At 37.5% G+C, this 16,036-nt stretch overlaps 1 protein-coding gene across 3 annotated transcripts in view; it reads left to right on the top strand.

Moving 5' to 3' along the window:
• The window catches only part of ptpra (protein tyrosine phosphatase receptor type A), a 47,150-nt gene extending 35,254 nt beyond the window's left edge, over nt 1–11,896 (top strand). Inside the window, exons 10-23 of one of the 3 annotated variants that reach the window (XM_059328569.1) lie at nt 19–55; nt 155–252; nt 759–776; nt 923–1,042; nt 1,131–1,297; nt 1,401–1,536; nt 2,230–2,379; nt 2,535–2,628; nt 4,895–4,971; nt 5,138–5,272; nt 6,262–6,387; nt 6,478–6,629; nt 7,399–7,534; nt 10,430–11,896. In XM_059328569.1, the coding sequence (XP_059184552.1) occupies nt 19–55; nt 155–252; nt 759–776; nt 923–1,042; nt 1,131–1,297; nt 1,401–1,536; nt 2,230–2,379; nt 2,535–2,628; nt 4,895–4,971; nt 5,138–5,272; nt 6,262–6,387; nt 6,478–6,629; nt 7,399–7,534; nt 10,430–10,504 (1,521 nt within the window). In that variant the 3' untranslated portion in view covers nt 10,505–11,896. Of the gene's footprint in view, nt 1–18; nt 56–154; nt 253–725; nt 777–922; nt 1,043–1,130; nt 1,298–1,400; nt 1,537–2,229; nt 2,380–2,534; nt 2,629–4,894; nt 4,972–5,137; nt 5,273–6,261; nt 6,388–6,477; nt 6,630–7,398; nt 7,535–10,429 lie in introns of all 3 variants that reach the window. The other 2 variants (XM_059328568.1, XM_059328570.1) reach the window with 2 other exon arrangements.
• The last annotated feature ends 4,140 nt before the right edge of the window (nt 11,897–16,036 follow it).

Raw genomic sequence — 16,036 nt, 5'->3', positions numbered from 1 at the left:
TCTGCCTTTCTTTTGCAGGGTTACCAAGAGAAGAATAAATTTATTGCTGCTCAAGGTAAAGTTGTTTTCATTGGCAGCAGAAAAATAGTTCATTTACGAAAGGAACGACCTGATTATTGGCCTTTTCCTCTGACTTTCTGTCTCTGTCTCTCAGGGCCTAAGGAGGAAACAGTAAATGACTTCTGGCGGATGATCTGGGAGCAGAACACAGCCACCATTGTCATGGTGACCAATCTGAAGGAGAGAAAAGAGGTAGGAGAGCTGCAGGGATGATGATGCATGTGTTTCATAAGACCATGTTACAACTTCAAAGGACACATGTATGCATTCTCCATAGTATATACGTACACAGTTGAGATGTGAAAGAGTGGATAACCCTGTTTAAAAGCACAAGGGAACAAAATCTCCTTAAATCCTTTTTAGTGCATTGGGTTTTATGTTTAACATGTCTTTATTTGCTAAGTACATTTTTATCTTTAAAGGAAGTTAAACTGTACTTTTTATGACTACTCTTCAAATCAGTAGTTTGTCTCAATCTCTCTTGGCTTTTTACATAGCATCTTGATATTTTTAGGCTAAAAATAAATCAAATTTTCTCTAAAAAACATAACTGTTTGTGTTAGCCCTTGGAGACATACGCATTATCATAAATCCTGCAGGTGTTTAACTGATGAAACTGATCCATGGTACTTTAGCAGCAAACATTTTTATGGTATATTTTGCAGAGGATAGTAATCTGTTCAACATCTGCCTTCCAGAACCAGAACCACCTCCAGGTAATTCAAAGGGGAGCTGGGAGCCTATTTTGAATAAACATGAACTCAGGACAGTGATTGATTTTTAAACTGGTGGGCGTGGTAGATCATTTGGGCTGTCTGTTCCACACAGCTTCGGTCATATTAAATCTCTTTCTGTGTTCCAGTGTAAGTGTGCCCAGTACTGGCCGGACCAGGGCTGTTGGACATACGGGAACATCCGCGTGTCTGTAGAAGACACGATGGTTCTAGTGGACTACACCATCCGCAAGTTCTGCATCCAACAGGTAATATCTTAAGGTCTTTTTATAAAGTATCCGGGCACACACTTGAGACTAAAAATACATTTTAAGCTTTGAAAACTTTGTGCCTCAGGTGGGAGATGTGTCTGGGAAGAAGCCTCAGAGGCTCGTCACCCAGTTCCACTTCACCAGCTGGCCAGACTTCGGGGTGCCCTTCACCCCGATTGGCATGCTCAAGTTCCTCAAGAAAGTCAAGAATTATAACCCTCAGTATGCCGGGGCCATTGTGGTCCATTGTAGGTAAGTGGATTAAAGCTTACACTTTCACTTTCTGCTATTAAGTTGTGTGTGTTTGTCTGAATATCACACACAATTCACAACATGATGTGTTTCTGTGTGTCAGTGCGGGCGTGGGGAGGACCGGTACATTCATCGTGATCGACGCCATGTTGGACATGATGAACTCTGAGAGGAAGGTGGACGTGTTTGGCTTCGTCACCAGGATCAGAGCCCAGCGCTGTCAGATGGTCCAGACGGATGTAGGTCCCCTGCTGACGCACCCTCTTCCCCATTAATATCTTCGCTATTTATTATATATTTATTTACTTTTTAGGTATTAGGGCTACGTGCAAGGCACTTTATATTCTTAAAAATGGGTACTCCCAATATCATAAAATTACCATTGCTGGTATTTAATAAATTTAATGTGTATTGATTATTGTGCATTTAAAATAGCACTTTATATTTACTGTAAAATCGGGCAATCTGCAATATAATTACGCACCTAACACTTTAACACTACAGCACTCCGCACTTCAATCAACCCTTTGATATAATAAACATAGCGTTTAACACTACGCCTGTATGTTCCATGATCCACTATACTTTTCATTGTTCTTGCTTCTCTTTTTCTTTTCTGTTCTATTGTGCTCAACGACACATTTTCTCTCCTCCGGCTCATTCTGGCCATGAGGGCCAACTGCCAACTTGTTGTTATCGATGTTTTATTGATTTTATTGTTATGGTTATGGTATTGACATCAACCTGCCAAAGGGACTAAATATGGAAATTAGCTGTTGGCTATAATCTTGCATATTTACATGTATATGTTCATTAATATGTATTGTCCCTGTTTTAAATAAATAAACTCTAAACTCTAAACTTTATTTCAGTCTCTGTCCAATGATGCAATGATTTCACTTGTTTAATACCTTCTTCTCTGTGTCCCACAGATGCAGTATGTCTTCATCTTCCAGGCGTTGTTAGAGCACTACCTGTATGGAGACACAGAGCTGGAGGTGACTTCTCTGGAGTCTCACCTGGCCAAACTCTACGCCCCCTCACCTGGAGCTGGCTGCAGTGGTCTGGAGGCTGAGTTCAAGGTATGTTTGTGTTGTTTTCTCCCAAAGACACAATTATCATACATATGCATCTTAATTACTTCATTCCAGTAAGATAAAAACAATTCTAAAGTTTATCTGACAAATGTTATCTACAAATGTCTCGAGGCTTGAATTGTTATTCTCATAATTCCTAGAAACTGACATCCATCAAGATACAGAATGACAAGATGAGAACAGGCAACCTGCCTGCCAACATGAAGAAGAACAGAGTCCTGCAGATCATTCCATGTGAGTGATGTAGTTAAAGGTGTGGGCTGTGGGTTCATACAGTATCACTGTGGCTACACTATGGACTGTATACAAGAAGTGGACGTAGCCGTTGGGACATCTCCCATTTTGAAGCCATTTTGGAGTTTTGCATTTTTGTCCATGGAGAGGAGCAGGGCTACCAGCCCAGCAACAAATGACTTCCTTTTTGTGTTTTTCCAAGTAGGTTTGGCACCTTAACCCATAAGAACCCAGACCCAGTTATCCATAAAGGAAAGTTATGGGGGATATATCACAGACCAAGTGAACCACACAGAACATTTTTATGATGTGGGGTTTTTTTGGTCATTCTGTGTCTTTTTATAGTAATTTTGTGGGTTTTTTTGTCATTTTTAAGTAATTTAGTTTTTTTTCAGTCATTTTGTGTCATTTTTGTTCATTTTGTGTCTCTTTGTTAGTAATTTTGTGTCTTTTTTGTGTCTTTTTTAAGTAATTTAGTTTTTTGTCATTTTGTGTCCTTTTTTTTTTTAGTAATTTTGTGTCTTTTTTGGTCATTTTGTTTCTTTTTAAGTCATTTTGTCTGTCTTTTTTGTGTCTTTTTTTAAGTAATTTAGATTTTTTTGGTCATTTTGATACTGCCTCCAGCGGCCCCCAGGTAATTTGAGTTTGAGACCCCTGTCCTAGAATATTTAAAGTGTTTGTTACATGGATGTCACCGTGGGTTCTTATGGGTTAACCTAAGCGAACTGCAACTTGTTTTGTGTGTCCTGTTGTATTGTGCATCCGCAGATAGATCTACTTGAGCCCAGTACGGTCAGGTTTTATTAGCTTAGAAGTGCTAGGTTGGTTAGCAAGTTGCATCTGTCATTAATGTTACCTTTGATATTGGTTAGGATGCTAATTGTGGGTAGTAAAAAACAGGCTTAGAACAAAATGACAGTTATTTGTACACAGTGTTATGGAAAGGCATTACTTCACCTCTATCTCTATTGACCATTTGCTGTGGTAGCAGCTTGTCAATCACACCATAAATCATAACAGCTTTATCAACTATTTTGCTCTAAACCATATTTTACCAAATTAACATCATGCTGTATTGAGGAAGGCTTGAAAATAACAGTGGATACCATAAATGCTTTAGGAAAATGTTTACTGAGGTAATAATGAAGTGAGAAGTATGGTAGTTTTCTCATGGACTTCTATACAGTCAGACTTTTATCGCAGCCAGTGGCATTGCCCTCTCCTGGCCATTAGAAAGAATGCAGGTTTAAGGCACTTCCAAACTGGCTTCAGATTCAGACTGGGAGGCTATGCTCATTTTTTGTTTCTAGTCTGTAGGCTACATACACCAGGGTGGGAATTTCACGACGGCCACAACGGCCATGGCAGTCGTTGCCCCACACTCTGGCCTTGATGCCCTGTGAAAAAATGTTCAATTTACGGCCAAGGTGGCCTTTGCGCCCCTGTCAAAGTTCCAGTAAACACAACGCTAACCCGACCCACTCCCCGTCCTTCAAGATGTGTGTGCATCAACACATGGCTCATTTGAATATTCTAATGAGCCATGTGTTGATGCAGCACAGGTAAGCTAGCAGGACAAGCTGTTTTGATATGTTGTGACTGAAGTATGTGGTAGTATTTGACAGGACTTAACATATAGAAAGTACTATTGATGGGTAATTACCATTGTATTTGCCTATTTAAAGTCGACTCGTTAACGTTACATTTTTGCGTCATGAAAACTAGCGATAGCTAGCTAGTTGGGATATCGCTAACATCTTCCCTAGCTCAGGGACAAGGGCTCGACATTTAGCTGATGTAGATTTCACCTCAGCAGGTTCCTTTTTTATGGCAGGAGGAGGCATTTCTCTTTCCTTACTCTTAGATGAACTCAGGCAGGAGATTCATTTTGCCATCTTTTCAAAATATATGCATTTGCCGTCTTTTCAAAACGGGTTAATTTGTCATTTTCCAAAAAGGTCCTTTCTAATATATTTAATATATTGTGCATTAATGTTTCTTGGTGAATGAGAATGTTAAGGTATTAATCTGAAAGGTAAAACCAGCGTAATTTAACCAAACGGCCTTTATGCCCTGTCATGTGGCCTTTGTGCCCTTAAAATAAGTGTGAACAGGAAGGCCAGTTGGCCTTGCCCCTAAAATGACGAAATTCCAAGCCTGACATACACTGTAATGCACATGATGAAATTGCATGATTCATAGTTTGCATATCATCTCTTAAAGCTTTTCATCAACCAAGGTTATTGTTTCTCCTTGCTTCTAACAGACGAGTTCAACAGAGTGATCATTCCAGTCAAGCGAGGAGAGGAGAACACCGACTATGTCAATGCCTCTTTCATTGACGTGAGTGTAAAAGCACATGGACCAGAGTGGATCATTTCATTTCCTTAATACAAGCAATCGATCGGGTGTTTAAAGTCTGCCTCTCTCCCTTCTGCTGTTTATTTTTGTCTCCTCCATTAATCCATCCTTTCCCCCCATGGACATCACTTCCTGTCATTTCCTGCAGGGCTACCGTCAAAAGGACTCCTACATGGCGAGCCAGGGCCCCCTGCAGCACACCATAGAGGACTTCTGGAGGATGATCTGGGAGTGGAGGAGCTGCTCAATAGTCATGCTCACTGAGCTGGAGGAGAGAGGGCAGGTGTGTGTGGATGTGTGCAGATTCAAACGCTAGTATTAGATATCAAGTCAATAACTGGCTAAAATAGAATATTGATATAAGATAACTTACTCAATGCTAACTTGACGCCACCGGTCCTGTATAACATGATAATAATCTGAGCAAAATGTCTTGATCTTTTAGCGATTTTTCATCTTCTCTTCATGTCAAATCTTCAATAAAATGTGATACAAAGTATTAGTGTGCAGATGGTTTAAAGCTGCAACAGAGAGGAAAATTAATTTTTGTTCATTATTGCACCTATTCTCAACCTTGGGGTCGGGACCCCAATTGGGGTCGCGAGATGATTTCTGGGGGTCGCCAAATCATTTTGGAAGTCAACTCTGTCTCCAAGTGTTCATGTGTTTTAGTCTGTTTGGTCATTTTGTCAATTTGTGTCTTTTTTGGGTCATTTTGTGTCTTTTTTTTTTTTTTATCATTTTGTGGTCAATTTGTGCCTTTTTTGGTCATTTTGTGTCTTTTTTTTATCATTTTGTGGTCAATTTGTGTCTTTTTTGGGTCATTTTGTGTCTTTTTAATCATTTTGTGGTCAATTTGTGCCTTTTTTGGTCATTTCGTGTCTTTTTTTAGTCATTTTGTGTCTTTTTTTGGTCATTTCGTTTCTTTTTTGGGTGATCTGTGAGATTGTGTTCAGTGAGCGGGGGTCGCGGACAACGTGCATGTTAAATTGGGGGTCGCGACTCAAAAAGGTTGAGAACTACTGCATTATTGAAGCTGAAAAATCATATCGAATGGTCAGAAATGGAAGTTTAGTTATTTCCACCAAACATGGTGCTCTGACAATAATGTAGTTAATGATCAATGTAATTTGTTTCTGTCTCGTACTGAGAATTTGAAAAATGACTATCCAGTGATTTAGACATTAACATTTTAGATTTCCTAGACATGTTCAGAGTCTTAGCATGTCGTTAAGCGTCGTAATTCGACCATCTCCATTATGGGTCCTGCAGGAAAAGTGTGCTCAGTATTGGCCCAGTGATGGAGTGGTGGTCTATGGGGACATCGCCATTGAGATTAAAAGGGAGGAGGAGAGTGAGAGCTACACGGTGCGTGACCTCCTGGTCACCAACAACAGGGTAGGAAGGAGTGGATGAAGCAAGAAATTATTACATCATTATTATATCATTCACATGTCCTCATCTCTTCCTTTCTGCCATTTTTTCCAGGAGAACAAGGCTCGGGCTGTGCGTCAGTTCCATTTCCATGGCTGGCCAGAGGTGGGCATCCCCACCGACGGTAAAGGCATGATCAACATAATCGCTGCGGTGCAGAAACAACAGCAGCAGTCTGGCAACCACCCCATTACTGTGCACTGCAGGTAACACACACACACACACACACACACACACACACACACTCACCAAGCCTTTTCCACTCAGTATGTTGCTGTTTTTTTTTAAACTTAAATTTTATTTCAATTTTTGCAGCATATACTAACATATATATACAAATTCACATTTAGTCTGCTGTTTTTCATTTGTGATCTGCTTCATACAGCATTAAAGCATATACATCAAGTCAAATATGTATAAATGACATGGTTAAACCAAAGTAACACAAACAAACAATAAGTAATTAAATAATAAACTGTGTTAATGGAAATAAATCAAATTTAAATTAAGTGAAATAAAGTAAAATAAAATAAAGGTAACATGAGATTATTGCATTAGTATGGTCATGGCAGGTGTCCATCTGTTAACAAATATATCTTTTTGAAGCCTCAAGGAGTGTATGTTGCTGTTTTAACCTGTAGGTACCAGTGTAAGAACAAATGCTTGACATTAAGATCATTTGATAGTTTTCTTTGTATTATTGTTGTACATGGAAATGCTTTGGGCAATCAAGTGTGTGATTGTGTGTCTGGGAAATTGTTGCAGCTATTAAATCACAGGAAAAAACAGCTCAGGAGAATTGTTCTCTTCTTCCTTGTGACATTTTAACTGCTCCCAGAAATACTGCTACGTTGCTTCTCTTAACATGTGCTCTCCCAACAAAGACTCTGCACGTGTTTACTGCAGGGTGTACACTGAGCTTTACGTTTTTGCTTGTGTGTGTGTGTGTGTGTGTGTGTGTGCGTGTGCGCACAGTGCTGGTGCTGGCCGGACGGGGACTTTCTGTGCGTTGAGTACAGTCCTGGAGAGGGTGAAGGCAGAGGGCATCCTGGATGTCTTTCAGACAGTCAAGAGCCTCAGACTGCAGAGACCACACATGGTGCAGACACTGGTAAGGGCCCTTTCTCAAAAAGCAACTAGTAAATCTCTGAAGATTTACTTATTTTTTTTACTGCTGCAGAGGATTCAATTTCATCACTGAGCTAATAAGGAGGAGAATGCCATGACAGGAAGTCATAGATATGTTTCCTGAGGTTACACCAAAAATGGCAATAAGGGGGCAGGGAGTAACAAATTTATAATACATATATATACACTACCGGTCAAAAGTTTTAGAACACCCCAATTTTTCCATTTTTTTATTGAAATTCAAGCAGTTCAAGTCAAATGAACAGCTTGAAAGGGTACAAAGGTAAGTGGTGAACTGCCAGAGGTAAATAAAAAAAGGTAAGCTTAACCAAAACTGAAAAATAATGTACATTTCAGAATTATACAAGTAGGCCTTTTTCAGGGAATAAGAAATGGGTTAACAACTTAACTCTATGGAGTCTTGGGCTATTTTGTCCATTTTTGAATTCTTTTCATGCCTTTGTAAGTCATTTTGTGTCTTTCTTTGGTTATTTTGTGTCTTTTTTTTGTCATTTTGTGTCTTTTGGTGTCTTTTTTTGTCATTTTGTGTCTTTTTTTAGTCCTTTAGTCCAACATAAAATGTGATTTTGAATCTTTTTTTTTACTTTCAAAACACTATCATGCTCAATAAAGAATTTTAAATTTGCAAATGTGCGTTAATTTCAGAGTACACTGAGACATTAAACTGCATAATTTTCAATTCAATTCTGGAAAAGTTGGTGTGTTCTAAAACTTTTGACCAGTAGTGTATATATATATATATATATATACACTCAATAGTTTAGAGAAAAGGAAATAGGAAAATATTCACTGCAAATTAAGTTTGTACCCTGAGATGGCCCCAAAACTGTTGAGCAGAGATAGGACATGGGGGGGAGTGGTATTAGGGTTTGAGAGAAAGAGAAGAAGGTTATCTGCATAAAGGGAAACCTTATGTGTCTGACCACCTCAAATAATTTCATCTACCCTATCATCTTGTCTCAAAGCTATGGCAAATAGTCCGATAGTCGATAGTTAGTAAGTACAGGAGCCATGGGTGAAACATATGATCCAAGAAATAAAATTGTGACCGATTTATGATATTTAACGGTTTAATAACTGGAACCAATAGATGATGCTTCCCAAAGCAGTTAAAGGAAAAGTTCAACATTATGAGGAACACACTTCCTTGCATGAGATGATTCAATGAATACCACTTTCATGTCTGTATGGTACATATGTAACTAGAGCAGGCAGCTGGTTAGCTTAGCTTAGCATTAAAACGGGAATCAGGAAAACAACTGGCCTGGTTCTCATTAACAAATGCTATTTATTCTTTATAATGTTTAAACCTGGTAATACCGCAGAGTTGCAGATTAGGCTACACTAATATTATGAATATACTATTTGTATGATTAGATTCCATTGGTGGCTGTGCAGAATTGTTTCTTACTCTTGTGATCCTAACATTTCTAATGACCCTGGAGCGTTGTAAAATCCAAAAGTAAATATTTATTGAAAAATAAATGGCTGTAATCATTTCCAAAACCCACATCATGTTTTTATCCATAGAAAGAGTCTGCTTCAGTCCATCTTTGCTGGCATTTAGCCTTTCAAAATTTTTTGCTGCCAACAATGGAAGGCACACATCTAAAAGCACCATATTAAATTTATATTGCCAAAAGAACAAAAAATGTAGCACAAGCAGAGATTACTGGTCTAGGAAAGTAGTTCTCAACCTTGGGGTCGGGACCCAATTGGGGTCGCGAGATGATTTCTGGGGGTCACCAAATCATTTTGGAAAGTAGCTCTGTCTCCACTGTGTTAAAGTGTTCATGTGTTAATGTGTTTTAGTCTTTTTGGTCACTTAATGTCTTTTTTTTTGTGATATTGTGTCTTTTTGTGTCTTTTTTTGATAATTTTGAGGTCAATTTGTGTATTTTTTTTGTCATTTTGTTTCCTTTTTTTGGTCATTTTCTGTCTTTTTTTGTCATTTTCTGTCTTTTTGGTCATTTTGTTTCCTTTTTTTGGTCATTTTCTGTCTTTTTTTTGTCATTTTCTGTCTTTTTGGTCATTTTGTTTCCTTTCTTTTGGTCATTTTCTGTCTTTTTTTAGTCATTTTCTGTCTTTTTGGTCATTTTGTTTCCTTTTTTTTGGTCATTTTCTGTCTTTTTTTAGTCATTTTCTGTCTTTTTGGTCATTTTGTTTTCTATTTTTTGGTCATTTTCTGTCTTTTTTTTAGTCATTTTCTGTCTTTTTGGTCATTTTGTTTCTTTTTTTTGGTCATTTTCTGTCTTTTTTTTTAGTCATTTTCTGTCTTTTTGGTCATTTTGTTTCCTTTTTTGTCATTTTCTGTCTTTTTTTAGTCATTTTCTGTCTTTTTGGTCATTTTGTTTCCTTTTTTTGGTCATTTTCTGTCTTTTTTTGGTCATTTTCTGTCTTTTTTTAGTCATTTTCTGTCTTTTTGGTCATTTTGTTTCCTTTTTTTGGGTCATTTTCTGTCTTTTTTTAGTCATTTTCTGTCTTTTTGGTCATTTTGTTTCCTTTTTTTTGGTCATTTTCTGTCTTTTTTTTAGTCATTTTTTGTCTTTTTGGTCATTTTGTTTCTTTTTTGGGTGATCTGAACTTTGCGTGTGAGATTGTGTTCAGTGAGTGGGGGTCACGGACAACATGCATGTTAAATTGGGGGTCGCGACTCAAAAAGGTTGAGAACTACTGGTCTAGGAGACTGCTCCAAGAGATATAACATGTTAATTAGTCAGCTTTCGAAAGTGGTGGGTGGAGTTTCTTTTTTTTCAGTTTAGGGTATATTCTTCTAATATAACTACAACTGTGTGACTGTTGCTTTGAAGTTTTCTAGCTGACATGCCTGTTTCTCCTGCCCTCTCCCTCTCCTCAGGAGCAGTACGAGTTCTGCTACAAGGTGGTCCAGGAGTACATTGATGCCTTTTCTGACTATGCCAACTTCAAGTAGGGACCTGTCGTGGAGGAAAAGATGGATGTCCGCCTACACGTCACACGAGCATATGCACGCACCAGAACACACACACATACATTACCATGCAGAAAGCTGCATATTCCCATCTGATGGATTTTTTTTTAAAAAGAAAAAAAAAACACTCATCACAACTTGATCTGTGGATGGGATGAACTGCCCGCAGGAAAAGGGAACAGAGGCTTCGGCCCGGAGGACAGGGCAGCGCAGTGGGACAGAAAATAACTGAGATGCCTTCTTGAATATTTTGTAATATTGGTCTTGTTAATACAGCCCTTCACCCCTATTTGCTTCCCATCCCCCCCACCCCCCCCATATGTATATATACTTACTGTGTTGCATCTTATTACTTTGGTTTCAGACACAGTTTTGAGTTTGGCTGCATTTTCGGGTGGCACCTATAATGTATTTTATTGGTATATAAATATATATAAATATATAAATATATTTGAATATAAAGCTTATGCTTTGGAGGCTAATGTAAAAATCCAGAGTCAAGGTAATGATGTTCGGATTTTTTTTTTTTTTTTTTACTTTTTAGACACGGAAAACTTAAAAAAATGTTGGCTTGGCCAGAGCCATGCTGTAGCTGCAGATACAGGCCTGGTTTAGGTGTGTGTAATGGCGAGGAGAGGCAACTGCTAGTTGTAAACAACAATGAAGAGGTTAGCTTAGATCAGGCATGTCCAAACTATTCCACAAAGGGCCGTGTGGCTGCAGGTTTTCGTTTCAATCAAGCAAAAGCACACAGTTTGACCAATCAACTGTCTGAATACTGAGATCAGCTGATTAACTGAGTCAAGTCTGGTGTGCTGCTGCTTGGTTGGAACGAAAACCTGCAGCCACACGGCCCTTTGTGGAATAGTTTGGACATGCCTGGCTTAGATGCTGCAATAGCATCAGTAATATCAGAACAGGCGTTTTTCTTTGTTAAATGGAAAGCAGAGAGCAGATCTTCTCCTGAAAGAAGCATGGACGGTGATAGACTGATCCAATAATGTGACAGGTATTTTTTTGAATGACCATCAGGCAGCGTCAAGTTAATTTAGCTTCACTTGTTGAGCCAATTACTTTAAGTTTCAGGGGTTCAAAGGTCAGTTGGAGATCAGAAACTTTATGATGTAGCTTCGACTCAGATTGACACAAACACACACACTAAAAACCAGGAGCCATTCTTTTTCTCTTTCTTTTTTTGTTTGAGCGTATTTGTTCAAAGAAGACACATGTTTTCACATCACTGTCTTCTACCTGCAGGGTGCCAAAGTCCTTCACTTCTTTGCAGCTCCAGAAACCATGTTTAAAGATTCAGGACAAGAAATCTGGGTAACACTTTCTATGAAGACTACATCTATAGTGCATTATGAGCGCATTCATAGTGAATTATAATGCTCATTATAATCAATCATAATGCATTATGACTGCATTCATAAACATATAAAGCTTCATGATGCATTATATCAACAGTTATAAATATAGCTTATAATGACTTATAAATCCAAGTGTCTTATGAGTGCTCTTGACTGGTTATAAACTACAGGCTGACTGATGAGGCTTATAATACATTACAACTACTCATACCCCTCTATACACACACCTCAACAATCAATTGTTATAAGGACTCATAGGATGCCATAGGTATAAATAAATGATCAATGTATGCTTTAAGTAAAGTGAGGTTCATATAGACGCATCTATAATGCAGTATAGCTAATCATGATGTTTCATTGTTGGCATGATTAGCTATACTGCATTATAGATGCGTCTATATGAACCTGCATACATTGATCATTTATTTATACTTATGGCATCCTATGAGTCCTTATAACAATTGATTGTTGAGGTGTGTGTATAGAGGGGTATGAGTAGTTGTAATGTATTATAAGCCTCATCAGTCAGCCTGTAGTTTATAACCAGTCAAGAGCACTCATAAGACACTTGGATTTATAAGTCATTATAAGCTATATTTATAACTGTTGATATAATGCATCATGAAGCTTTATATGTGTTTATGAATGCAGTCATAATGCATTATGATTGATTATAATGAACATTATAATTCACTATGAATGCGCTCATAATCCACTATAGATGTAGTCTTCATAGAAAGTGTTACCGAAATCTGTTTCACTGTTCAAGGATCTGTGACACACTCTGCTGGATTACAACACATTGGGGAAATTATAGACACAAATATACATTTTTTTTACAGTAAAGAAATTTGGTCAACTGGTCAAACTTTTTGTTGAACTTTATTTTAGGGTCTGTTACAGTATCTGCAGCAATGTGGATCATGTTGACAAGCCAAGTGGCAAACAAAACAATCACAAGTAACTCCATTATTACATCAGCAAATGTTATATACCCAGCATGTTTCTTTTTTTGTTTACAGACGCACGTCAGTATTTCTTGTAGATTTTATTGATTGATTATTTTCTGTATTGGTTTCCCTTGAGTCTGCCTGAATTAACGCTTTCTTTTTTTTTTTATATCGGCCTCACATCACTACGCTGTACTGTCACACTTTTAAAGAATGATTTTTTTTTTTCCCACCATGAACACTGATGCCCGAAGAATGTCTCTTTTAATTCGAATGCTGTTGCTAACATATTCCTCAAAAATGGATACATTGTTACTTAAATAGTGGAGGTGTGCCATGCCATGTTAGCTCAGATTTGTTTTTAATGACCGTCCTGTGAGGACACTAAGACTTGAATTACAGTGTTTGTTTGTTTTTCTCAGATGAGGTCACAATTGAGGCTATGCACTCACTTGTAACGAATGATGTCAGTTAACCGCAGGGCTTCAGGTCAGTCATAATGTCAACTCGGTCAGCTCAGGAGATGACTGATGCCACGATTGTTTAAATTTGCAAATTGAACAAATTCAGCTTGAATTTCTGACAAGCGTTTCAATGGTTTTAACCCCCACCAAAGGAGCATTCTGATATTATGCCTCACCTGGATTTTAACATATTTTAATGCAATGATATTAAAAATTCTATTTCTTTTTTCAAGCTATTTTTAAATGTAGATTTTAACTGAAAACAGCCTCATCAGTCTAAATCACACTAACAGTCCCATATTTAATTTCCTTTCTTAATAAAAAGGAGCACAATCAAGTCCTAATTTATTGATAGTGGAATGAAAAGTACATGCTGAATTGCTTAAAAAGGGTGATGGCGTCAATGTTGATTGTTTGAACACTCCTGCACTATTTGCACCAAAAGCAAAGCCCTTAAAAATACAGAACCAAATGAGAGAAAAGGTCAGAATGATGATTTGAATGATGATATTGGACTGAAGCTCTTTCGGTTCTCAAAGCCCCTTCTGTAAGGCCCCTGTAGGGACTTAAAGTAGCAGGTATTTTAATCGACCGGTCACTGAAATGTTGGCTGTTTGTGCTTCGTCATTGTCATTTCAGGTCTTCTTTCGTTCCAAAGCATCACAAGTGCCCGCACTATTAGTTAGGTGCCATTATGTTCTTCGTTTATTTACTTATTGGGCCCTTAATTAGTAGAGGAGGGTATGCTTTTTGTTTTGCTATTCTGTCTGTGCTTCAATTACACGGTTGTATTGCGTGTCTGTTTGGATCATGTGACTTTGTCTCACTGCAATTTGACAGCAAAACATGACACTGTGCCAACCCACCATACCCACTATTTTGCTATTATAATGAACTTTAAAAAGTGCCTCACTGGTAGGTAGGTTTTCAAAAAAAACTAAACTTAACATACAAAATGTGATGCAACTCTTCTCATTCTAAAAGTTGCCCTTTGTATTTTCCCAACTTGCATGTTTTTCCTCAACTGTCACCTTTAAACGGATGACGAGCCTCTTTGTATGACAAATCAATAGGGCCAAAACCAAGACTGAGTCAGTCATCCTCTCACATTCCCTTTAGTTGCATATACAGTACAGGCCAAAAGTTTGGACACATCTCATTCAATGCGTTTTTCTTTATTTTCATGACTATTTACATTGTAGATCCTCACTGAAGGCATCAAAACTATGAATGAACACATATGGAATTATGTACTTAACAAAAAAAGTGTGAAATAACTGAAAACATGTCTTGTATTTTAGATTCCTCAAAGTAACCACCCTTTGTTTCCTAGAATATAAGACATGTTTTCAGTTACTTCACACTTTTTTGTTAAGTACATAATTCCACATGTGTTCATTAATAGTTTTGATGAATTTACAATGTAAATAGTCATGAAAAAAAGGAAACACATTGAATGAGAAGGTGTGTCCAAACTTTTGGCCTGTACTGTACGTAGTTTCCTTGATTGTTCAGGTTAAACTAACATCAAGGTCCCTTTTTGAATAAATTCCATCTTGATTTAATGGCTTCATTTCATTCCATATCACCGAGATGTGGTATCCATGACAAGTAATCAATTATGGGTACCCAAATATTCAACAAAAATTCATAACCCCCCACACTTTAATGCATAATCCCCAAGGGAACCAAACAGTTGTCCCTGTTTTAAATCCATTTTCACCAGAAGAGCGTTTTGAATGCCCCCGAGAATTAAAATACGTCTTCATTTTGGACTGGAGGACAACTAGAGTCCAACTTTGCTCTTCTTCTTTCCACCTTTTATATGTCATTCATGTCTCCTGTCCACTTATCTCTTTCACTTTGTCCTTGGACCATTTCCCCCCCCCCAGTGGTCACTGCCCACTCCCTTTTGTACATAATGTAAGGTTATTTATATTTCATTCCTGTCTGCTGCCTTGCTTATTATATTTTCTTCTTCACCCCCTTCTTTTTTGAAGATTAAAAAAAGATGTATATTGAACTGTATCGGGACCATTTTGAAATGTATTAGAGATGTTTTTGTTTTGGCCATTTTTAATTTGGTATAATTGTCTTAAGCAAATCCTATTTTTTAATTTGCCAATGTTTGTTTCTAGTGTTTTGTTATTCAACATTTGAATATATGTATATATAATTATATATATGATAAAATTATATATAATTATATAATGCCAAATGGCCTTTCTAAGCAAGATACTGTTCAAACCTAATAAAGTGCTTGAGATTTTATCAGTTGGGTGTATTTCTTATTTCTTTAAATGTTTTGTCACACACGTCAGAAACAAAGATGTCAGGTCAACCTGATGCTCATTACAGCTCACTTCTCAATGAAGACTAATGGTACAGTGGTGCAAAATAATTGCCAATCGTTCATGTGCCTTATAGATCAGACGGTCCTCTTGAGTGTTGCTCTTGAAGGGTTTTCGATCAGGTTTAACCCTTCACCCCCCATCAAATATTAATGTGCTTTTTGCACTGATAAATAATTGAACAGGGAAACATTTAGGCTTACGGTTAAAATGTGAGTGTGGACAGTAATACCTGGAATACATTTTAGGAAACATTATTTTTACATTCAGGCAGTACCATCATTCTACCGGCCGGTCTTACTATTATTATTATATATTATATATCATATTATTTTACTTAAAATTACTTTATTTATATTTTTCATTTTATTTATTTTTA

This window comes from Centropristis striata, chromosome 3 (assembly GCF_030273125.1).
Source record: "Centropristis striata isolate RG_2023a ecotype Rhode Island chromosome 3, C.striata_1.0, whole genome shotgun sequence".
Taxonomy (NCBI): Eukaryota; Metazoa; Chordata; class Actinopteri; order Perciformes; family Serranidae; genus Centropristis; species Centropristis striata.
The sequence above is the reverse complement of the archived record's forward strand: the minus strand, read 5'-3'. Positions and strand labels throughout refer to the sequence as shown.